This window comes from Gorilla gorilla, chromosome 10, assembly GCF_029281585.2.
Source record: "Gorilla gorilla gorilla isolate KB3781 chromosome 10, NHGRI_mGorGor1-v2.1_pri, whole genome shotgun sequence".
Taxonomy (NCBI): Eukaryota; Metazoa; Chordata; class Mammalia; order Primates; family Hominidae; genus Gorilla; species Gorilla gorilla.
In genome coordinates, this window is record NC_073234.2 from 18,432,570 (window position 1) to 18,455,370 (window position 22,801).

The following is a 22,801-nucleotide window of genomic DNA, read 5'->3' on the forward strand; positions in this document are numbered from 1 at the left end:
GGAAGAATCCGGTTAGACAGGGAAGCGGGCGGGGATGGGAGGGAGGGAGGAAGGGCCAGGGGAGGCCGCCGGGGAGATCCCGAGTCCGAGGGTCCCAGGAGAAGGAGGAGGGGGCAGGCAGCCAGAAGGAGGCAAGAACCAGAAAAAAAAAAAAAAAAAAATTCCGAAGCGCCCGCAGCACTGAGCCCGAACCGGCTCAGTCCCGCCGTCTCTAGAAAGTTCTGCACCCCGCCCCCTCTGTCCGCGCTCCCGCTCCTCCCAGCCCCTCCCTCGCAGCGGGGCGGGACCAATCGCTCCCCGAGCCGCTTCTGACCCACCTACCCCAGCTCTCGCGCCGCGTGCAGAGGTGCTCAAGCCACCTCGCGGTCCGCAGTCAGTGCCGCCGCGCCCGGCCTCCCGCACGCCCCGCAGGTAGCGCCCCCGCCCGCGGCCCAGAGTGCGCTCGCGCCGGCACCAGCTCCCGATAAACGGCGCGCCGCGCGGAGATGACAGCCGAGGAGATGAAAGCGACCGAGAGCGGGGCGCAGTCGGCGCCGCTGCCCATGGAGGGAGTGGACATCAGCCCCAAACAGGACGAAGGCGTGCTGAAGGTGAGGGGCGGCGGGGCCTGCGGAGGCGTCGGAACCCGGGGCCCCGCGGGCCGCCCTTCCGCCGCGCCCGGAGCCCGCGGCCGGGCACGGGTCGAGGCGGCCGCCTTTGCAGCCTCGCGGCCGTCCCTCCGGGGGCCGGTGGCATCGCCGTCCCGGACCGGGCTGCGTCGTTTAAGGCACCGAGGCCGGCCATGCGCTCGGCAGGGGGGCGGCCTAGGTGCGCGGGCCGAGGCCCCAGGCTCCCCAGCCGGCAGCGCCCGGGCCCGGGCAGGGGGTCGGGATTGCAGTGCCCACCCCGGCGCGCGCGGGGCGGCGGAGAGGGGCAGGGCGAGGCGACCGCCGCGGGCACCCGAGCCGCAGCCCGGGGCCAGGCCGGGCCTCCCACGCCACGCCGCCCCCGACCCCGCGGCCCCAGCGGAGCTGCCAGCCGCGGGCCGCCTCGTTGGTGGCGGTGCCAGGGCTCGCCCACCCGGGCGGTGGAACACGGGCCAGGACGGGGAGCGACTCCCCACAGTGCTTTCCTGGCCCTTCGGCCTTTGTGCGACGCAGGCGCGACAGGGTTCCGGCGCCCTCCCGGGGTCCCCTGTCGACGCCGGGACCCAGCGAGGTCCCCACTCGCCGCGCGGCGCCCCCTCCCTCGGCCCCGGAGAGGCCGGGCGCGGGGCATGCCGGGAGCTGTAGTCTCCTCCCCCCTCCGCCGCCTCCCGGAGCCAGGGCTGCGGGGTGTGGGGCGGGGAGGAGGCGCTGTGCTGTGGAGCCTGCCGCCGAGTGACCGCTCGACTACAAATAGCCTGGGGAGCTGCGGGGAGGGCATCTTGACCTGGGCCAGGACAACCTGCCTTGGGTCGGAGCAGGTTCCAGGGAGAATCAGAGATGGTGAATTCCCAGCCTGCGTCTTATGCCTTCTCCCCATCCGCTGCTCCTCCTCATCCTGGCTTCCCACCGCTGAGCTCCGCGTGTGCGGCACCCACCTCAGGGGGCCTTTACCTGGTCCAGAAGTGCATCTGTCTTTGCACCAGATTATTGGGGACCTCAAGCGTCTGCTCCAGCGGCTCTCCTATGGCATGTGACTTCCCCTTCTCGCTCCAGCGTCCTGCTGTTTTCTACGAGATTGTTATTCCAGGAAGGCTCATTTCCCCTTTGATCCATCATTCCTTCCCTTTTACCTTTCTACTCCTCAAAGCCCCTGTCTATTCTTCGTGGAAGCTTTCCCTTGGAGGGTAACCACACACCTACCAGGTGGCGCTAAAGAAGCCTTTACGTTTCTGGGAAATACTCCAGCCCTGGACTTACTACCAGAGGAATACTCAGCTCCCAAGTCAGAGTTTAAGGTCCCATGGAGAGCCTCCGGGTTCACCTATAACTTGGTTTCTTCCTTACCTGTTTTGAACTGTTTCTGTTCTCTTCACTCATACTCCTCTCGTTCTCCTGTCTCCAAACCAGACCTTAGTCTGATGACCACTGGCATGAAGGAAGAAGGAGGAAGTGTGGCATAAATACTTCCCCCTTTGCCGATTATAATAATAATCTATTATTCAACCTTTTACTGGTCTAATCTTCCAACAACTGTAGGAGATAGGGATTATCATCACTGCTTTACAAATAAAGTGTGGAGAATTTTAAAAACTTACCATACAGCGGAAACTTGAACTCAGATCTCTCAGCCTTTTGTCTCCTTTTTCAAACCAAGTCTTGGTGCACCTCAAGAAAGACAAGAAGGTTAGTTGACTCCTAAGCCAAGCTGCTAGTAACTGAATCTGGAGGGACAAGTAGGCAGAGGAGGATGAACACAGAGAAGTCCCTTTATGTTCCCTCTGGAGGCTTGCAGGCAGTGCTGGTGCCCCTTTCTGCCCCAAACCCTGGGGTACTCACTTTCTCCCCCTTCCTCCCAGGTCATCAAGAGAGAGGGCACAGGTACAGAGATGCCCATGATTGGGGACCGAGTCTTTGTCCACTACACTGGCTGGCTATTAGATGGCACAAAGTTTGACTCCAGTCTGGATCGCAAGGACAAATTCTCCTTTGACCTGGGAAAAGGTAGGCGTGGTCAGTGGGCTGGTAGGATAGGTTCGAGGTGGACACAAGCTGTCACAAGCAGAAACCATTTTCTCAGGAGCAAGCTCAGGGAGGAATGGTTTATCACAGTCTGTTAACTCTTTCGGTCACTCTTTTTTTTTTTTCTACCGTTCTGTAACTATATTGATCTCTGTCTCCCCTTCTCCTCATCACCTCCCAACACCTTACTCCCCCTTCAAAGGTGGACTGTCTTGCATCTTAAACTCTTTTGTTCAGGGTCACGTGATCTTTTACAGTTCTTAGACCTGGTAGCACTTAATACAACCAGGTACCTCACCTTCTGGTCCCATTTCTAAAGGATGTCCGGCTTCCCCATGAGTGTGGTGCAGTAACTCTTCAGGAGCACTGTTTGAGCCCAGAATCAGAACCCTGCTAAGGCGGTCCTGTTTGCTTCTGTACCTGCAGGGGAGGTCATCAAGGCTTGGGACATTGCCATAGCCACCATGAAGGTGGGGGAGGTGTGCCACATCACCTGCAAACCAGAATATGCCTACGGTTCAGCAGGCAGTCCACCAAAGATTCCCCCCAATGCCACGCTTGTATTTGAGGTGAGTGTTTGGTCACTGAGATCCAGGCTAAGAGCCAGGCCTTATCTCAGCCCAATGCCTGGCTGCCCTCCAGCCCTTCCTGCTTCTTGGAGACAATGTAGCCAAGGCTGAGGGTCTGGCCTTATGGGAGGAGAAATGCAGAGGGCTCTGCTGCTGCTAGTAATGGAAGTAATAGAAGCTTCGGGTGGGAAGAGGCAGGCACAAGCCCCTCTCCAGACTCAAAGCATGGTCGGGGTTAAGGCATCTTTATCTCCAGAGCGGTACCCAGAAGAATACTGAAAGGAGTCGGGATGTCAGAAACTATGTCCCGTTATAAATGGCAGTACAGAATATTGGTGCTCTGGAGACCAGAAGAGGGAGCAGTAGCTCCCCTGTGGGTCAAGGGCTGAGAAAAGGCTTCACTGAGGAGATAGAACTTGACATTGTTCAATCTGAAAATGGTTGAGCCAATCCGTGGGCCCTTGAATACTGAGAAACTGCTGAGAGATGTTGGGTAATCATTTCTAATACCTACCAGGTTGGGCTTATCAGGTAATGTGAATTAGGATTATCTGGGACGCGTCCTGATACGTCCGTGTTAGTAGAGCAGGTAGCAAATAGATTGCTCTCCTCAGCTTAACTGAAATCTATGTAGTCTGCCCACCTCTACCAAAGTTGAGATTAGGGCAGCTCCCAAGAACTGAAAAAAAGTGCCACTCTACCCAACTCCTTGTGACTGCCCTTGTGGTCAGATCCGGCCTGGCAGTAAGTAGGGACTCTCTCGGATGAGAAAGATTGTGTTTCACTGCCCATGAGTTAGCATGGGAAGGAATTGTGTCACATCTTGTCCCACAGGTGGAGTTGTTTGAGTTTAAGGGAGAAGATCTGACGGAAGAGGAAGATGGCGGAATCATTCGCAGAATACAGACTCGCGGTGAAGGCTATGCTAAGCCCAATGAGGGCGCTATCGTGGAGGGTGAGACAGTACAGTCTGGGCTTTCAATTCTCATTCTGATATTTAGGCCTTTTGTGGCTTTGGGCAAGTCACTTCCCTTCTCCGAGCCTATCTTCTTGTCCATAAAATGAGGGGTTGGACCTCTTCATATCACTCCAGATTTGAGAACACAGGAGAATCTTGGGATGATGGGGGTGATGCAGGGAGGCTGATGGCATCCTTCCTCAGTCACCTGCCCTCTTACAACTCTGGTACACTGCCTCTCTTTCATGCCAGTCGCACTGGAAGGGTACTACAAGGACCAGCTCTTTGACCAGCGGGAGCTCCGCTTTGAGATTGGCGAGGGGGAGAACCTGGATCTGCCTTATGGTCTGGAGAGGGCCATTCAGCGCATGGAGAAAGGAGAACATTCCATTGTGTACCTCAAGCCCAGGTGAGGGGTGGGCACTTCGTAGAGTAGGCAGGCAGGCAAACCAAGATCAAAGATATAAAATGAATTGTAGAACCAGCTGTTTGTATCCTTTTTAACTCTGGCCACGCCAAACATACACCATTATGATATCCTCAGTGTACTTAGAAGTATGGCCCAATTGTCTACATCTCCTTGGATCTAAGCCCAGTCTTTTCAGTCATAGTTGCTACAGATTCTCTCCTCTGCCATCAAGATTTTCCTCTCCCATTAATTCATTCAGTCATTACTGAAACAGCTACTACATGCCAGGCACTGCTGAAAATTCCTAGGGGTTCAGAGACTAATAGAACATTGTTTCTGCCTTCTAATTCTAGCTCATTGTTTAGTGAGGTGCTATTTAAATTAGTAATCACACTGCTGCCTGGCTATAAGTTATTAGAAGGGTATGAAGGATGCTGAGGGACCATCTGACAGTGTGAAGAGGCCAGGGAAGATTTGCCAAACATTTGAACCAAGTCTCAAGGGATGGGAAGGTACTTTCCTGGAAATGGACAGGACGCCTTTTCAGCCTGGAGCAGGTTAAGTGTTGCCAAGATGACACATAGTGTTTTTCACCCCTCCAGCTATGCTTTTGGCAGTGTTGGGAAGGAAAAGTTCCAAATCCCACCAAATGCTGAGCTGAAATATGAATTACACCTCAAGAGTTTTGAAAAGGTAAGTTTGCTCAGGGTCTTCCCATCTAAAGTCAAGTTCCACCCTGTACGTGACTCTGGGGTAGCTGACAACTTTGTTTCTCTCCTGGGGTGTGGCAGGCCAAGGAGTCTTGGGAGATGAATTCAGAAGAGAAGCTGGAACAGAGCACCATAGTGAAAGAGCGGGGCACTGTGTACTTCAAGGTGAGCCAACAGTCACTGTCCTAAGGACACTCCCAGGAAGAGTTGCTCTGAGCCTACCCTTCCCTTGGTGACTGAGATCATTTTCTGCCAAGAAGTGGACAGGTTGGCACCTGCCATCTTCACTTCATATATGTGAGCTTGCTGGCCTTGCCAGTGGGAAGGGTGGGAGCAGGAACCTCTTGTGGCCATGTGTCACTGATGTCTGCAGGGTATAAGAGCCTAGTACCACTGAAACTGTGCCAGGTGCCTGAGCCTCTCTCCCATTCCAGGAAGGTAAATACAAGCAAGCTTTACTACAGTATAAGAAGATCGTGTCTTGGCTGGAATATGAGTCTAGTTTTTCCAATGAGGAAGCACAGAAAGCACAGGCCCTTCGACTGGCCTCTCACCTCAACCTGGCCATGTGTCATCTGAAACTACAGGCCTTCTCTGCTGCCATTGAAAGCTGTAACAAGGTGAGGCCCCCTCAGAGGTCATGGAAGCAGCATTCACAGGCAGAGTTGGGTGAGCTGCCAGCGTGTCTGAAACTTCCCCTTGGTGACTAGGGCAGGGATAGCAGGGTGGATCAGTGGGAGCTCTGAGGTTACAGACCAAAGGCACGGATGCAAGTATTCATAGCAAGAACCTTAGCTTTGGTGGGAAGCAGTTGGCAAGAAGTAGGAGGACACGGAATGGGAAGAATCACATAAAGAGTTCTCTTCCACCTTGGTTCTTAGCCTCTCCGCTTACCTACTTGCTTTATTCTAAAGTGAATGTTAATGTCTGAAGTCTTTATTTCATCCAAAGACCTGCTGTCTTCCCTCTCTGCCTGTTGGATTAAATGAGGTTCCTTCCTAGACCCTGGATTGTTCCATTTAATGCCCCAGGCCTTGTTCTTCCTGGGTTGGAGCCAGCCATTTGCATTCCTCCTCATCCTCCTGAGGGGTACCTTTGGAACCCGGTCTAGGCCAGATGAGCTACAAGCCCTGAGCTCCCACAATGTGGCTTCCTCTCTGCATTCTTTAGGCCCTAGAACTGGACAGCAACAACGAGAAGGGCCTCTTCCGCCGGGGAGAGGCCCACCTGGCCGTGAATGACTTTGAACTGGCACGGGCTGATTTCCAGAAGGTCCTGCAGCTCTACCCCAACAACAAAGCCGCCAAGACCCAGCTGGCTGTGTGCCAGCAGCGGATCCGAAGACAGCTTGCCCGGGAGAAGAAGCTCTATGCCAATATGTTTGAGAGGCTGGCTGAGGAGGAGAACAAGGTGAGGATTGGGGTGGGGAACAGTTGGAATAGCAGCCCTCCACTTAACCTGGCTACTGTGGGCTCTTTGTGCCTTTGGTTGTCTGTGCCAATCCCGGAAACCAGAAGTTGCCTTTTCCCTGGAGCATTAAGGAGCACGTGTTCCTGCTGTTGGGGCCAGTGTTCTGTGATCAGTGCTGGAAACCTACCCACAAGCCCCAGAAGTTGGGTTGGTTGCCCTGAGTGTAATTCCCGATTTATGTTTTCTTGTGGGCCAGGCGCGGTGGCTCACACCTGCAATCCCAGCACTTTGCAGGGCCAAAGTGGGAGGATCACTTGAACCCAGTAGGTAGAGACCTCAGTGACTTAGGATGGCACCACTGCACCCCAGCCTGAGTGACAAAATGAGACCCCATCTCAAAAAAAGAAAAGCTTTTTGTGTGTGATTAAATAAATAATACACTTAGTTAAATTCAAACTGTACCAAAGTATACAGTCAAGTCTGCCTCCCCCACCAGAAGCAGCTGCCCCTTCAGGGTCTTGGATGGTCCAGTGTATTGCATCAAGGCACAGGCAGACGTTCCTGTTGCTTCCTCCCTTTCCCCTAACACGAGGCAACGTGCTCCACCTATGATTTGGCACATACTATGCTTTTTTCACGTAATAGTAGCTGGAGGCTTATTTTACGTCAGTATTTAAAGAACTTTTACATTGTTTCTTAGGCTTACATAGTATTCCATTGTATGGATATGGCTTATCTTAGTCAATCAGTCCCTTTTTAGTCTTCCAGTGGTTTTTTTTTTTTTTTTTTTTTTTTCTGAGACAGAGTTTCGTTCTTGTTGCCCAGGCTGGAGTGCAATGGCATGATCTTGGCTCACTGCAAACTCCACCTCCTGGGTTCAAGCGATTCTCCTGCCTCAGCCTCCCAAGTAGCTAGGATTACAGGCGCCCGCCACCACACCCGGCTAATTTTTGTATTTTTAGTACAGACGAAGTTTCCATCATGTTGACCAGGCTCTCAAACTCCTGACTTTAGTGATCTGCCCACCCCTGCCTCCCAAAGTGGTGGGATTACAGGTGTGAGCCACCACACCCAGCCAGTCTTAAACAGTGTTCTAAACCAGCACTGTCCAGTAGAAATATAGTATCAACCACATGTAATTCAAAATTTTCTGGTAACCATGTTAAAAAGGTGAAAAACAAATGGAATTAAATTTTAGTTGCATTTGTGTATTTTTCAAACCATCTTCAAAATCCAATGTATATTTTGCACTAAAAACACGAGTTTGAACTAGCCACTTACAGTAGTGGCTACCATACGGGACAGTGCTGCTTAGAACAGCATTGCAGTGAATAACCTTGTGAGTTCATAATTTGTACATATACAAGTGTTCTGTTTTGTTTTGTTTGAGACAGTGTCTCTTGCCCTGCCGCCCAGGCTGGAGTGCAGTGGCACAGTCTCAGTTCACTGTAACCTCTGCCTCCAGGGCTCAAGTGATCCTCTTGTCTCAGCCTCCCGAGTAGCTGGGACTACAGGTGCATGCCACCACGCCCAGCTAATTTTTGTAATTTTTGTTGAGATGAGGTTTCACCATGTTGCCCAGGCTGATCTCAAACTTCTGGGCTCAAGCAATCTGACCACCTCAGCCTCCCAAAGTGCTGGGATTACAGGCGTAAGCCACCAGGCTTGGCCTATACAGGTGTAGCTTTAGGACAGATGTAGGAGAATGGGTGTATCTATATAATTCTGCTAGAAATTAAGTGTGTGTTTTTTCACTTGGGAAGTCAGCCCATTTGCTGTTCGTCTTCCTTGCAGGCCAAGGCAGAGGCTTCCTCAGGAGACCATCCCACTGACACAGAGATGAAGGAGGAGCAGAAGAGCAACACGGCAGGGAGCCAGTCTCAGGTGGAGACAGAAGCATAGCCCCTCTCCACCAGCCCTACTCCTGCGGCTGCCTGCCCCCCAGTCTCCCCACTCCACCCTGTTAGTTTTGTAAAAACTGAAGAATTTTGAGTGAATTAGACCTTTATTTTTCTATCTGGTTGGATGGTGGCTTTAGGGGAAGGGGGAAAGGTGTAGGCTGGGGGATTGAGGTGGGGAATCATTTTAGCTGGTGTCACCCCCTCTTCCCTTCCTCCATTGCACATGAACATATGTCCATCCACATATATTCATCAGAATGTTAATTTATTTTGCTCCCTCTGTTAGGTCCATTTTCTAAGGGTAGAAGAGGCAAGTGGTAAGGATGGGGTCTGATAAGAACCCAGGGTGGAGAGGGAGACTCCTGGGCAGCCGTTTTCCTCATCCTTTCCCTCTCCCAGTCCATTTCCAAACGTGGCCTCCATGTGGGTGCTAGGGACATGGGAAAAACCACTGCTATGCCATTTCTTCTCTCTGTTCCCTTCCTCACCCCCGACGGTGTGGCTGATGATGTCTTCTGGTGTCATGGTGACCACCCCCTGTTCCCTGTTCTGGTATTTCCCCTGTCAGTTTCCCCTCTCGGCCAGGTTGTGTCCCAAAATCCCCTCAGCCTCTTCTCTGCACGTTGCTGAAGGTCCAGGCTTGCCTCAAGTTCCGTGCTTGAGCAATAAAGTGGAAACAATAAAACCTGGGTGTCAGACAGCCCTTTCTGTTCAGCCTTGGAGGGGTGGGTATGGGTGGGTACATAATGGGTAGTGGCACAGTCAAGGGGTCACCCACTTAGTCCCAGTTGAGCTTAAATAAGTGCAGCATCTCATGTAGATGCCATAGTTGGGCAGGAAGCAGCCCCACCATGCATGGCTTCCTGAGCACTGCACAGGCTGCCGCTGGGATTTGGGTCTATGGCTTCGCCCAAGGTTCCCAGCACTCCCTCCCTCCAGCAACCTGGCAGTTTTTAGTGCCTCTGGTTTTCTTCCCTGACACTTAGGAAGACGAAAGTATAAAGATCTAGAAAACTGGGACACCATGCATGTTCATTTTGAAGTTGGAATTGGTCTTCTGCCTACCTCTGATCTGGCAGAGGTATCTGCATTTTGGTTTGTTAACAAGGTAAAACTCCTGGTGTCACTGACCTCCTCCTGTCAGATAACTTACATGATTAAGGTTAAGAGTAAAGCAGAGTGTTCACGTCCAGCTTCCTTCTCAGCCTTAACAGGAAAAGGCTTGTGCTTTTTTTCTAACTATGCTTTGACCCTTAACTCCTATGGCATGATGGGGCCCTGGGAGAAGCCAGGCAGCACAAGCCAGTCATGCTGAGCTGCCTCCAGATAATCCTGGCTCCAGGCCAGAGCCCGTGTCTGCCCTCATCCCTCTCTCCTACTGTGAGCTCTCCAGTCCTTTGCCAACAGCGATGTGGTTGTCTGCTTAGCCACATGCCTGTATAGTTCCTTCCAGAAGAAATGTATAATGGTGGAAGATGTATTTCTGTGTGAAAATTTTCACCAAGTCATACAACACAGCTGATGCTGGAGCCAGGATTAAAATTGGGGTGTACAAGTCTCCCAGTGTGAGTATCCCTTGAGCCCAAGACACCAAGGATGCAGAGAACCGTGACTGTGCCACTGCACGCCAGCCTGGGCAAGAGAGTGAGACCATCTCTTTTTTAAAAAAGTCCCAGTGTAACTGCTTTCTTACTGGGCTTACCTCACATCACAGCCCTGTGTTTGTGGTTTGTGTCTGGGTCCTCTTGGTATTTCAAAAGTAGTAGATTCTTACGCCTGCAGCCAACAATAATCACTAACTCAAGCATTTATGGAGTAAGCCTAGCACTGTACTGACAGCATCACATGAGTGAAACTGAATCCTTGCAACCATCCTACAAAGAAGGTATAACTTTAATAACCCTATTTACAGATAAGAAAACCAAGACTCAGAAGTTAAATGGAAAGGTGAGGTCTCTGAGCTAATCCAGACTCTCCCATGAGGTTCCTTTGGCAAGTCCTGGGCTTCTGTCCTCATCTGCAAAATCGAAAGCATTCCTGAGGTTTCTTCCAGCTCTGCATCCTGTAGGATTCCAAGAATGTAAAACTGCATTTAACCGTGGAACATCTAGAGATAAGTCTTAAGTTTATGTAACATTAAAACTGTCTAGTGAGGATGTTTTGTTAAAATGCCTACAAGTCTTTCAGCCTAAAAATAATCCTGCCACATACTCAAGTCTGCCCTGGGTCAGTGCTACAAGTTCATTTCCCAGTCAGTTGTCCCTGCCTACCAACACTTAAATCTTTCTATATGCAGAGAAATGTGCCTGAAGAAAGAAAAGCTAGTAGCAAGCAGTACTTTGAGCTTTTAACAAGCTTTGCAAGTGGTCTCTAGAAAAATTTAAAATAGGGTTTATCTTGCCCTAGTGCTGGTTCTAACATCGAGTTCCATGAATTTTATCTCCCAAGTATTTCTACTCCCTCCATACTAGTACCGCTCCCTCCCATCACCATGCACTCCAGCCTGCTCTCCTGCAAAAGGCTCCTATCTGGGATTCCCTCCTGCCTCTCCTGCAGTTCACTTTGTACTGCATCCCAATCATGTCCTTCTGAGTACTTAAATCACTTTCAATGATTACCCATCCCATTTAGGCTAAAGAATCCTTATCATGGCCCACAAAACCCTGCAAGGCTTGGCAAAGTGCACTTAACACTTGCCCTCACTCTATACCAGCTTCGCCACCCTGAGGGTGAATGGAGGACTGTATTCCATTTCCACTGGAGAAAAAATATGTGAAAGGCACTTTATGCAGGACTAGTAAAGTGTAGTATCTTTTTAGAAAATGTCATTACTGGAAAAAAAGTTAGAAAGCAGAACTCCTCAAACCTTATTCCTGTTACGTCTCAGTGACTAATTTTCCCTTTCCAAATGCAAAACACCTCAGAACCTTATAACAAGTTGAAATGACAATGCACTAAGGGCAGTGCTGAATACAACCAATGTAAGAGTCTGGACATTGTAAGTAAGGAAAATATGTTCTCTTTCTGGAATTCATTATTGCTGCCTTATGGCTACAGTTCCCCAGCTGTTTGCCAACCTCAGATAATGTGGATGCATTAACTATCCCCAGTTAGAAAACCTACGAATAATAAAAACATTAATTTATCCTGTGCTAAATAACACTATACCAATTTTTTTTAATTTAATTTTTTTTTTTTTTTTTGGAGATGGAGTCTTGCTGTGTTCCCCAGGCTGGAGTGCAGTGGCGCAATCTTGGCTCACTGGAACCTCCACGTCCCAGGTTCAAGCAATTCTCTCTCAGCCTTCCAAGTGGCTGGGACCACAGGCGCACGCCACCACGCCTGGCTAATTTTTGTATTTTTAGTAGAGACAGGGTTTCGCCATATTGATCAGGCTGGTCTCGAACTCCTGACCTCAGGTGATCCACCTGCCTTGGCCTTCCAAAGTGCTGGAATTACAGGCGTGAGCCATTGCGCCCAGCCTATTTTTTTTTTTCTTTTTTTTGTTTGTTTGTTTAAGACAGGGTCCCACTATTTTGCCCAGGCTCAGTGCAGTGATGCAATTACAGCTCACTGCAGCCTCGACCTCCTGGGCTCAAGAGATCCTCCCAACTCAGCCTCCGGAGTAGCTGGGAGGGACTACAGGCACATGGCACCATGCCCAGCTTTTTTTTTTTTTTTGGACAGAGTGTAGCTCTTGTTGCCCAGGCTGGAGTGCAATGGCGCAATCTCAGCTCACCGCCACATGCGTCTCCCAGGTTCAAGCAATAATCCTCCTGCCTCAGCCTCCTGAGTAGCTGGGATTACAAGTGCCTACTACCATGCCCAGCTAATTTTTGTACTTTTAATAGAGATGGGGTTTCACCATGTTGGCCAGGCTGGTCTCAAACTCCTGACCTCAGGAGATCTGCCTGCCTAAGCCTCCTAAAGTGCTGGGATTATAGGCGTGAGCCATCGTGCCCTGCCATGCTATACCAATTTGAGAGGCAAAGTAAGAGTGAATGGTCTCAGGGATGATCAAGAAAAAGCAATGCCTTTGTGAATGTCGAGGGTGCTGTGGCTAGAAGAGAGGATCAGCATGTATATTCTATATTCCATTGGATCTTCAGTCTCCTGTTTTAGAAGTGCATCAGACATAAACTGATTTGTATTTTTTTAGGTGAAACAAAGTTAACCATTTTAAATTCAACAGTTTGGTGGCCAGTTAGTCTTGACAGTGTTATCTAGTTCCAAAACGTCTTCCTCATTCTTTGTGTTTTAACCCTATCTCCTAATGTTTAAGTGACACAGTGACAGTGAACTTCTCATCCATCAGTAGTCTTGAGCAGACAACCCTGATGAGTTAGTTCTAGGATTAAAGCGTCCCAGAGTTGGTGGTGCATTTTAACAGGGGCAAACTGGAGGAAGGCAGTGAGACTTAGTAGAGCTCTGAATGACAGCATTTCTCTCAGTGCAGAGCTGCCCCACACTGCTCTGCCAGTTTCTAGGACAAAAAACCTAACTTTTCCGACACTTGAATATGCTAAGGTGTACCATGAATGAGAGAGGGGAGGGGGACATGGTGATACAAGCCAAACCGAGCCCATTAAGAAGCCCTGGACCCTGCCCCCAAGGTGGTGAGGCTCTGGGCCTCATGTTTTGAAAGATACTTGGAGACCCTGTTTCTTACCTGGGCACCCTGGGCAAACAGAAACCATTCTGTCTACTGTTGGAGGATGAAGTAGACAAAGAATCTTCCTAGAAATGCTTCCCACTGGCTGGATGCAGTGGCTCACGCCTGTAATCCCATCACTTTGGGAGGCCAAGGCAGGCGGATCACGAGGTCAGGAGATCAAGACCATCCTGGCTAACACGGTGAAACCCCGTCTCTACTAAAAATACACACACACATAAAAAATTAGCTGGGTGTGGTGGTGGGAGCCTGTAGTCCCAGTTACTGGGGAGGCTGAGGCAGGAGAATGGTGTGAACCTGGGAGGTGGAGCTTGCAGTGAGCCAAGATTGCGGCACTGCACTTCAGCCTGGGCGACAGAGCAAGACTCCATTTAAAAAAGAAACGCTCCCCACTTAATCCCCCCATCCCCTCCTATGGAGATTTCTATTGTTTGTAAAGAATATGCCACCCATACAACTGTATCCATGTCACCTAACCAGGAAGATACCCTAATTAGACAGTTTTGGGGAGCAAGACAAAAACCAGCAGAAAGAGTGCTTGGCTTAGACAAGATGGAGTTTAGATGGCGCCCAAAGAGACCTAGCAACCTTCCAACTAGAAAGGGGCCAAGACCAGGAGTGCTCTTTGTGGAGCCAGGGATCTGTCCATATGGCTTTACAATGCCTAGTCATACAAAACACTCTCTGGACTTAAAGTAACTGATGCAAGGTGGGGAGAGGCACAGGCATGAAAGGACTTCACTTGTGCCCTATTTCTTGGAGACCTATCTTTCCTGCCTAACTTTATTTGGCTCTCTTGACAAAAGCCAAAAAGCGTGGTATAGAAGTTGTGATCATACGTCTAGGCATGGTGGCCTGTAATCCCAGCACTTTGGGAGGCCGAGCACTTTGATCACCTGAGGTCAAGAGTTCAAGACCAGCCTGGCCAACGTGGTGAAACCCTGTCTCTACTACAAAAAAAATTATCTGGGCATGGTCGTGGACACCTGTAATCCCAGCTACTCGGGAGGCTGAGGCAGGAGAATCGCTTGAACCCAGGAGGCGGAGGTTGCGGTGAGCCAAGATTGCACCATTGCACTCCAGCCTGGGCAGGAAGAGTGAAACTCTCAAAAAAGTGAAAAAGAAGGCCGGACGCAGTGGCTGACGCCTGTAATCCCAGCACTTTGGGAGGCCGAGGTGGGCGGTTCATGAGGTCAGTAGATTGAGACCATCCTGGCTAACACAGTGAAACCCCTTCTCTACTAAAAATACAAAAAATTAGCCGGGTGTGGTGGTGGGTGCCTGTCGTCCCAGCTACTCGGGAGGCTGAGGCAGGAGAATGGCGTGAACCTGGGAGGCGGAGCTTGCAGTGAGCCAAGATCGTGCCACTGCACTCCAGCCTGGGCGACAGAGCAAGACTCCGTCTCAAAAAAAAAAAAAAAGTAAAAAAGAAGTTGTGATCATAATTACATGACCTTCATGGCAAACATATTCTACAATTAAAAACAGACACCCCGTGTCACAGAAAGATCCAGACCAAGAAACCCAAATGATGAGGAAGATAAAACTAAGGCACTGGGGAATCCTGGGTTGGGGTCTGATCTTAGATAACTGGGTCAGGCCAAGGCACCTGATGAAAGAAGCTGGGTGATCTCATCTCTTGTTCTGAGTTATTTAGTAATATATTTCTTTTAAAACCACTTCAGAGGGCGGGCGCGGTGGCTCGTGCCTATAATCCCAGCACTTTGGGAGGCCGAGGCAGGCGGATCACAAGGTCAGGAGTTCAAGACCAGCCTGGCCAATATGGTGAAACCCCATCTCTACTAAAAATACAAAAACAATTGGCTGGGCGTGGTGGCAGTCTCCTGTAGTCCCAGCTACTCAGGAGGCTAAGGCAGGAGAATTGCTTGAACCCGGGAGGCGGAGGTTGCAGTGAGCCGAGATCGTGTCATTGCACTCCAGCCTGGGTGACAGAGGGAGACTGCCTCAGGGAAAAAAAAAAAAAAAAAAAAGAAAGAAAAAACCACTTCAGAGGTAAACTTTTTTTTTTTTTTTTTTGGAGATAGAGTCTCACTTTCACCCAGCCTGGAGTGCAGTGGCACCACCTTGGCTCACTGCAACCTCTGCCTCTTGGGCTAAGGAGATCTTCCCGCCTCAGCCTCCTGAGTAGCTGGGACCATAGGCATGCACCACTATGCCCAGCTAATTTTTGCATTTTTGGTGGAGTCATGGTTTTGCCATGTTGTCCAGGCTGGTCTTGAACTCCTGAGCTCAAGTGATCTGCCTGCCTCAGTCTCCAAAAGTGCTGGAATTACAGGCATGAGCCTCCACAGCCAACCTAGAGGTGAACATTTTGATACTGGTTTTGGTTTTCCCACCCCTTAAAGGCCTAATATGAAGCTTAGGATTTGAACGAGGATGAGAGAATAGAGATGGGGTAGAACACGGGGTGAGGGAGCATGCAACTGCTCTGTAAATGAGAAAATGTATTCAAAGCACCAGGAATACCTGTGGGACCCAGTGCCTTTTAATGGACCTGGCCATCCCACAGTACACAACCAGAAATATGAACTTGTAACACAGTTCAGCCTCAGAATATATCTGCAGTCTCCAGTATTTGTCCAGACTTCCTCCAGTTTACTGTTCTGACCTGCTGTTCTTTCTTACCTGGCTGTCAGATCCACTGGGACATCTAGGAAAAAATCTGCCACCCCCTTCCCCCAAGAAAAGGTCTTGCCCTCCAGCCTCCTCCCACTATGTACAGACATAGAAAGTAGGGACAAGCCGGGCATGGTGGCTCACGCTTGTAATCCCACCTACCTGGGAGGCTGAGACACAAGATCTCGAGCCTGGGAGGCGGAGGTTGCAATGAGCCCAGATCGCACCACTGCACTCCAGCCTGGGTGACAGAGCAAGACTCTCAAAGAAAAAAAAGAAAGAAAAAGAAAAAAAGGGGCCGGGCGCAGTGGCTCACGCCTGTAATTCCAGCACTTCGGGAGGCTGAGGCGGGCAGATCAAGAGGTCAAGAGATCAAGACCATTCTGACCAACATGGTGAAACCCCGTCTCTACTAAAAGTACAAAAATTAGCTGGGCGGCCGGGCGCCGGTGGCTCATGCCTGTAATCCCAGCACTTTGGAAGGCCAAGGCGGGTGGATCACGAGGTCAGGAGATCGAGACCATCCTGGCTAACACGGTGAAACGCCGTCTCTACTAAAAATACAAAAAATTATCCGGGAGTGGTAGCGAGCGCTTGTAGTCCCAGCTACTCCGGAGGCTGAAGCAGGAGAATGGCTTGAGCCCGGGAGGCGGAGCTTGCAGCGAGCCGAGATCGCACCACTGCACTCCAGCCTGGGTGACAGAGCGAGACTCTGTCTCAAAAAAAAAAAAAAAAAAAATGTTAGCTGGGCGTGGTGGCGCTCGCCTGTAGTCTCAGCTACTCGGAAGGCTGAGGCAGGAGAATTGCTTGAACCTGGGAGGCAGAGGTTGCAGTGAGCCGAGATCGCGCCACCGCACTACAGCCTGGCAACAGAGCGAGACTCCGTCTCAAAAAAAAAAAAAAAAAAAAGATAAAAAGGAACAGCCCCTGGTCCAAAATCCCAGATAAGGTAGAATCATTTTTTTTTTTTTTTTGAAACACCAAGTGCGAGTCAGCCTGGGTTTTTAGACCTAAATCTAAAAATGTATTGAACACCTGTATGATTTCATAAATATTGCCCTGATCGATAAGGCACCCCAAAGAAAGGCAGAACTGGATTCAACATGGAAAGAAAGTATCCCAAGAAGCCAGCCATGAGAGTGACAGTCCCATCTGTGCTACAAGAGTAAGGCTACTGAGGTTGAGATGCAAGAGCTTTGTGCTGGGGAGCCACAAGACAGAGCAGATCCGGAATCCAGGCAACCTTCACTTCCAGCTTGAAGACTCTCCTACGAACTATCATAGTAAATGATGGAGAGGCCCTAGGGTTTGGGATCAAACAATTCTGGTTTGAGCACGCACCCCGCCCCACAATCCTTCCTTCTGCCATTTTACTTAATCTTGCTGAACCTGTTTTCCTCAGCCAAAAAAAAAAAAAAAAAAAAAACTCGCATAGTGGCTGAACTAATTATGTGAAATATCTGAAATGTGCTTTGCAGCAGGTGGCTTTTAAACTACTGACCAGAAAACACATACACTGAAAAAAAAAATTTTTTTTACATTATAAGCCAGTATACACATATAAGTATATACAATTGAAACAAGAGTTTCACAAAAACTGTACTTACCTTACTACCTGGGAGTCACTTGGTATATTACTATTGTATTTAATTTGTTATATGCTGATTGCAACTCACTACATGGTTTTCACTCCTAATGGGTAGCTAGTTTTTCAAAAACACTTTTCAAAACCATGCAATTATCAGTTATTACGAAGATTAGTAAGATTCTCAGGAATGGTCTGATGGCTAGGAATCTTCATTGCCAGGGAAACAAAGGAAAAAGGTCAAGGTTATTAGGTCAAGCCCTTGGGAGCCCTGTTGCCAAGGGAACAGATCGGCCCCGTCAGGGTTGGTTTACCCACGGGCTGCAGCCCTGTGGAGAAAAGAAGTGGCCCGTGGGCCTGTCACTCACATCAGAGTTGGGAAGCCCGCCTCCAAGCCCGGAAGACCCGCCTCCTCTGTAAGGTTAAAGGAGGAAGAGGCAGAGATTGGAGGTTCAGGCAGTGACGTAACTTTCTGCCTTAGGTGGCCTTCCGCTCTGGCGGCTGTCGCGACGGGGGTTCAGGGAATATTTACTGGGCCTCTCCGCTCCCTCTGCTCTTGGAGGTGCCATGAGGTCAGTTAGCTACGTGCAGCGCGTGGCGCTGGAGTTCAGCGGGAGCCTCTTCCCGCACGCAATCTGCCTCGGAGACGTTGATAACGATACGGTAGGTGCATGCGCACCGCAAGAGACAGCCTGGATCTGTGCAGGGACGGGGCAAGGGAAGTGGAAGAGGCCGCCCGATCGTGCCACGTGAGCGTGAGCATGCGCGCTGTGGCTAGTTTGGAGCGCTACAGAGAAAAACTTTATTGATAGCTTCAGTGTTCGTGGTTGGTTTTGTTCCTTGGGAGGTTTTGTTTGTTTGTTTTTTGAGACAGTCTCCGTCTGTCACCCAGGCTGGAGTGCAGTGGCTTGATTTCGGCTCACCGCAACCTCCGCCTCCCGGGCTCGAGGGATTCTCCTACCTCAGCCTCCCAAGGAGCTGGGATTACAGGCGCCCGCCACCACGCCCGACTAATTTTTGTGTTTTTAGTAGAGGTGGGGTTTCACCATGTTGGCCCAAAGTGCTGGGACTACAGGCCTGAGCCATCGTGCCCAGCCCTTCTCGTTTTTTAAATAAATTACCACAGGTCAAGCAGGTAAAACAATGCCTGGCACACAGTTTAGTGCTCACTTAAGTGTTAGTGGTGGTGGTGGTGGTGGTGTTAGTATTTTATTCTGTTTTTCAGCAAATCTTTACTGAACTGCTCATTATGCACCAAGGACTCTGCTACATTCTAGGAATTCAAAAATGAACGAGAGAGTTCCAGTCCTCAGATAGTTCATAATCAAGTTGTGTAATAGTCACCGGATAATAAAATGTAATGAGATGCATTGACTAAAATATGTAGAGGATTCTCCGGTGGAGCATTAAAGGGAATAGTGTCTGATGCTCTTTTTTTTGCAGACTTTATCTTTTCATTTATTATCTATTTCATAGTTCTAATGCAAAGCACTGTATTGCCCGCTTCTACCCTCTGCCCTATCTTCCTACTCGGCCTCCCTGCTTCACAGTTCCTTAACTGTCCTGTACTTATTTCCCACCGCCCCCTAGTGCTGTGATGCAGAAGGTATTTTATGAGGCCTTTTTTGGCTCTACCCTCTCTGGGGAGGAAAGAGTTATTCTCATAAATTTGTATTATGTTTTCTGGGCTTTCGTGTTTCTTCATGAACTGCCAAGCAGTCCAATTTTATGAGAAAATTAGAGGAGGAATTTTTAAAATTTTTTTGTTTTTTATAGAGACAGGGTCTCACTCTGTTGCCCAGGCTGGAGTGCAGTGGTGCAATCGTAGCTCACTGCAGCCTTGAACTCCTGGGCTCAAATGATCCTACTGCCCCAACCTCCTGCGTAGCTGGGACTACAGGTGCCTGCCACCATGTCTGGCTAATTTTTTTAAAGTTTTGTAGAGATGAGGTCTCACTGTGTTAACCAGGCTGTTCTCAAACCTCTGGCTTCAAGCAGTACACTGGCCTCAGTGTCCCAAAGTGCTGGAATTACAGGTGTAAGCAACCTCACCAGGCCACACTTTTAAACAGTAAATTAACAAAGCACCTTCAGATATACATTATTTTCCATTTTATCTGATTGCCTTCTTTGTTTAAAAGCATTCCCTTTTTTTATAGGTTTATAGCACCAGCTTTTTTGAGCTTGTACTTATCTAAAAGAATTACACTATTACACACTCACTTCTACAATGTTAGATATACTACCATTTTTTTTCACCTGAGTTGTAAGCTCCGTTACTATAAGCTCCATAGGGATAGGAATGTTTTAATCTGTTTTTTCCACTGCTATATTCTCAACACTTAGAACAATGTAGGCACTGGCCGGGTATGATGGCTCACGCCTGTAATCTCAGCACTTTGGGAGGCTGAGATGGAAGGATCATTTGAGCCTAGGAGTTCGAGACCAGCCTGGGCAACACAGGGAGACTCCGTCTTTACAAAAAAATAGAAAAAATTAGCCAGGCGTGGTGGTGTATGCTTGTAGTCCCGGCTACTCAGGAGGCTGAGGCGAGAGGATTACTTGAGCCTAGGAAGTTGAGGCTGCAGTGAGCCATGATCACACTACGGTACTCCAGCTTGGGCAACAGAGTGAGACCCTGTCTCAAACAAACAACAAAAAAACAGAAAGAAAAGAAATAAGAAACATCAAGTAATAGAAGGTTTGATTTAAAAAAAACCAGTTTTATGCTTCTGTGATCTGATATTCTCACCAGAAAGTCCCATAACAATTATAACAATTAAAAAGTAAAGATTTTTTTTTTTTTTTTTTTTTTTTGAGACGGAGTTTCACTCTTATTGTCCAGGCTGGAGTGCAGTGACACAATCTCGGCTCACTGCAACCTCTGCCTCCAGGGTTCACACCGTTCTCCTGCCTCAGCCTCCCGAGTAGCTGGGACCACAGGTGCCCGCCACCACGCCCGGCTAATTTTTTGTAGTTTTAATAGAAACAGGGTTTCACTGTGTTAGCTAGGATGGTCTCAATCTCCTGACCTCGTGATCCGCCCACCTTGGCCTTCCAAAGTGCTGGGATTACAGGCATGAGCCACCGCGCCTGGCCTTTTTTTTTTTCTTTTTTTTTTTTTGAGAGACAGGGTCTCACTCTGTCACCCAGGCTAGAGTACAGTGGTGCAGTCTTGCTCACTCACTGCAACCTCTACCTCCCAGGCTCAATCAATTCTCCTGCCTCGGCCTCCCGAGTAGTTGGGACCACAGGCATACACCACCATGCCTGGGTAATTTTTATATTTTTTGTAGAGACAAGGTTTCACCATGTTGGCTAGGCTGGTCTCGAATTCCTGAGCTCAACCAATCCACCCGCCTCCACCTCCCAAAGTGCTGGGATTATAGGCATGAGCCACTGCACCTGGCCTCATCTGGCAAATTTTTAAATTTTTTTGTAGAAATGGGATCTTGCCATGTTGCCCAGGCTGGTCTCTAACTCTTGGCCTCAAGTGATCCACCCACCTCCACCGCCCAAAGTAGTGGGATTATAAGTGTGAGTTATTGCACCTGGCCAGACTTTTAATAAAGTAGATGAAGATACAAGTTGAGGTCTTGTGATTACCCTTGGCTAGGCTAAGTAGAGAAGAGCTTGAAGAGGTTCAGCAGAGTCCCATCCTAATGCTTTCTTCTCTCTCCATTTGAAGTTAAATGAACTGGTGGTGGGAGACACCAGCGGGAAGGTGTCTGTGTATAAAAATGATGACAGTCGGCCATGGCTCACCTGTTCCTGCCAGGGAATGGTCAGTATTCACTTCCCTGGGCCTGGAGGGGGGAAGGGATCCCTTCTGTCCAGGGACCGCCTAGGGTGAGCCCCACACAGGTGCTCACCCATGTGTCCTGACTCCCTAGCTACTGGGCCCAGCCACTGACTTGCAGCCAATTTGATTCAGGGAGGGCAGCCCCCAGCTAGTGCTCCCATCTGTCCTCACACACGCGTGCGTGGGCTGGGGTGTTTTTGTGTCGTGGAGTACTCCTTGACACTTTATGGAAGTTGCCTAAGGTTGTCTAATCTTAAAGTATAGTCAAAAATGGGGGCAATAATTTGAGTAAGTCTAGAAATGTGATAGCCTAGCTCTATTAAATACAGAGTTTCTATTTTATTTTAAGTCCAGGTTGTCTTAACCACCTCAGGTCTTCATGTTGCTGTCTGGGTAAACCAAACCTACAGCACAGTAACGCCGTTAATAAAGACCATCACCGTGGTTCATATGGCGCAAGTCTTCAGTGAGCGATGGTGATTCGAAAACCTGCCCGCTCCTCCTGCTTCACAGAGATCAGGGAGTACTGGTCTCCCTTAGCGTCTCCCTGAGCCTCCCTTTCTCTCTTACAGCTGACTTGCGTTGGGGTTGGAGACGTGTGTAATAAAGGAAAGGTAAGAACTATAGGGGACCTTCCTTGGTTCTTAGCTCACAGTGGAAATCAGCTGAAGGTTAAAGGCTTCAGTTCTGACGTCTGTGATCTGATTATCAGGCTTGTTTCCAAAACTCCCTCCCCAGTCCATCTCTACTATACCTCTGTTTGTCCTAGAACCTGTTGGTGGCAGTGAGTGCTGAAGGCTGGTTTCATTTGTTTGACCTGACACCTGCCAAGGTGTTGGATGCTTCTGGGCACCACGAGACACTAATTGGAGAGGAGCAGCGTCCAGTCTTCAAGCAGCACATCCCCGCCAACACCAAGGTCATGCTGATCAGCGACATCGGTGGGCATGCCTACCTTTGCAGGCAGCCAGGAGAGTAGGAGTCAGTGGATACTAGAGCAGATCCCAAGGGATTGGGGTGAGAGGGAGAATCCGTATTCATTTATGCATTTGTTATGTGCTGAGCTCCCATGATAAGCCAGGCATCACTCAAGGCACTGGAATTGCCGTAGTGAATAAATAGACAAAAATTGCTGCCCTCCTGGGCCTTATTATGAAGAGACAGAAAAGAAACAATATAGGCTAGGTGTGCTGCCTCTCGCCTGTGATACCAACGCTTTGGGAGGCTGAGATGGGAGGATCACTTGAGGCCAGGAGTTCCAGGCTGTAGTGAGCTATGATCTCACCACTGCACTCCACTCTAGCGTGGGACCCTGTCTCTATTTAAAAAAGGAAAAGAAAAGAAACACTATACATTTTGTAAGATAATTAAGTAGTATATTAGAAGGTAGTAAGTACATGGCCGGACGCGATGGCTCACCCCTATAATCCCAGGACTTTGGGAGGCCAAGGCAGGCAGATCCCTTGAGTTCAGGAGTTTGAGACCAGCCTGGCCAACATGGTG

The 22,801-nt window shown here is 49.4% G+C and overlaps 2 protein-coding genes and 1 long non-coding RNA gene across 18 annotated transcripts in view; 2 read left to right on the top strand and 1 right to left on the bottom strand.

Annotated features, from left to right (window-relative positions):
- FKBP4 (FKBP prolyl isomerase 4) lies at positions 1–10,763 on the top strand. Of its 4 annotated transcripts, none has more exons than XM_055357606.2 (11): positions 312–590; positions 2,483–2,627; positions 3,072–3,214; positions 4,049–4,169; positions 4,425–4,581; positions 5,184–5,274; positions 5,373–5,456; positions 5,726–5,911; positions 6,462–6,701; positions 8,496–8,585; positions 10,515–10,763. In XM_055357606.2, exons 1-11 carry the CDS (start codon positions 486–488, stop codon positions 10,539–10,541), a joined length of 1,389 nt encoding a protein of 462 aa, XP_055213581.1. In that variant the 5' UTR covers positions 312–485; the 3' UTR covers positions 10,542–10,763. The 4 variants fall into 4 exon arrangements, with proteins under 4 accessions (XP_030856621.1, XP_055213581.1, XP_055213580.1 ...); XM_055357605.2 differs by lacking the exon at positions 10,515–10,763 and adding an exon at positions 8,889–9,287; XM_031000761.3 differs by lacking the exon at positions 10,515–10,763 and having other exon boundaries at positions 1–590; positions 8,496–9,287.
- On the bottom strand, positions 10,478–17,942 carry LOC129525795 (uncharacterized). The gene is made up of 2 exons (XR_008670275.2): positions 17,519–17,942; positions 10,478–10,664 (listed from the first exon to the last, which is right to left on the bottom strand). It is a non-coding gene; the product is annotated as an uncharacterized lncRNA (long non-coding RNA).
- The window catches only part of ITFG2 (integrin alpha FG-GAP repeat containing 2), a 23,159-nt gene continuing 18,261 nt past the window's right edge, over positions 17,904–22,801 (top strand). For 12 of the 13 annotated variants that reach the window (XR_010129466.1, XR_010129467.1, XR_010129470.1 and 9 more), the window contains exons 1-4: positions 18,024–18,159; positions 21,185–21,280; positions 21,871–21,912; positions 22,068–22,239. Coding sequence is in view for 4 of the 13 variants with exons in the window: in XM_063694566.1 (XP_063550636.1) it covers positions 18,064–18,159; positions 21,185–21,280; positions 21,871–21,912; positions 22,068–22,239 (406 nt within the window). In the remaining 9 variants the exon portion in view is untranslated. Of the gene's footprint in view, positions 18,160–21,184; positions 21,281–21,870; positions 21,913–22,067; positions 22,240–22,801 lie in introns of all 13 variants that reach the window. The other variant, XM_031000762.3, reaches the window with a different exon arrangement.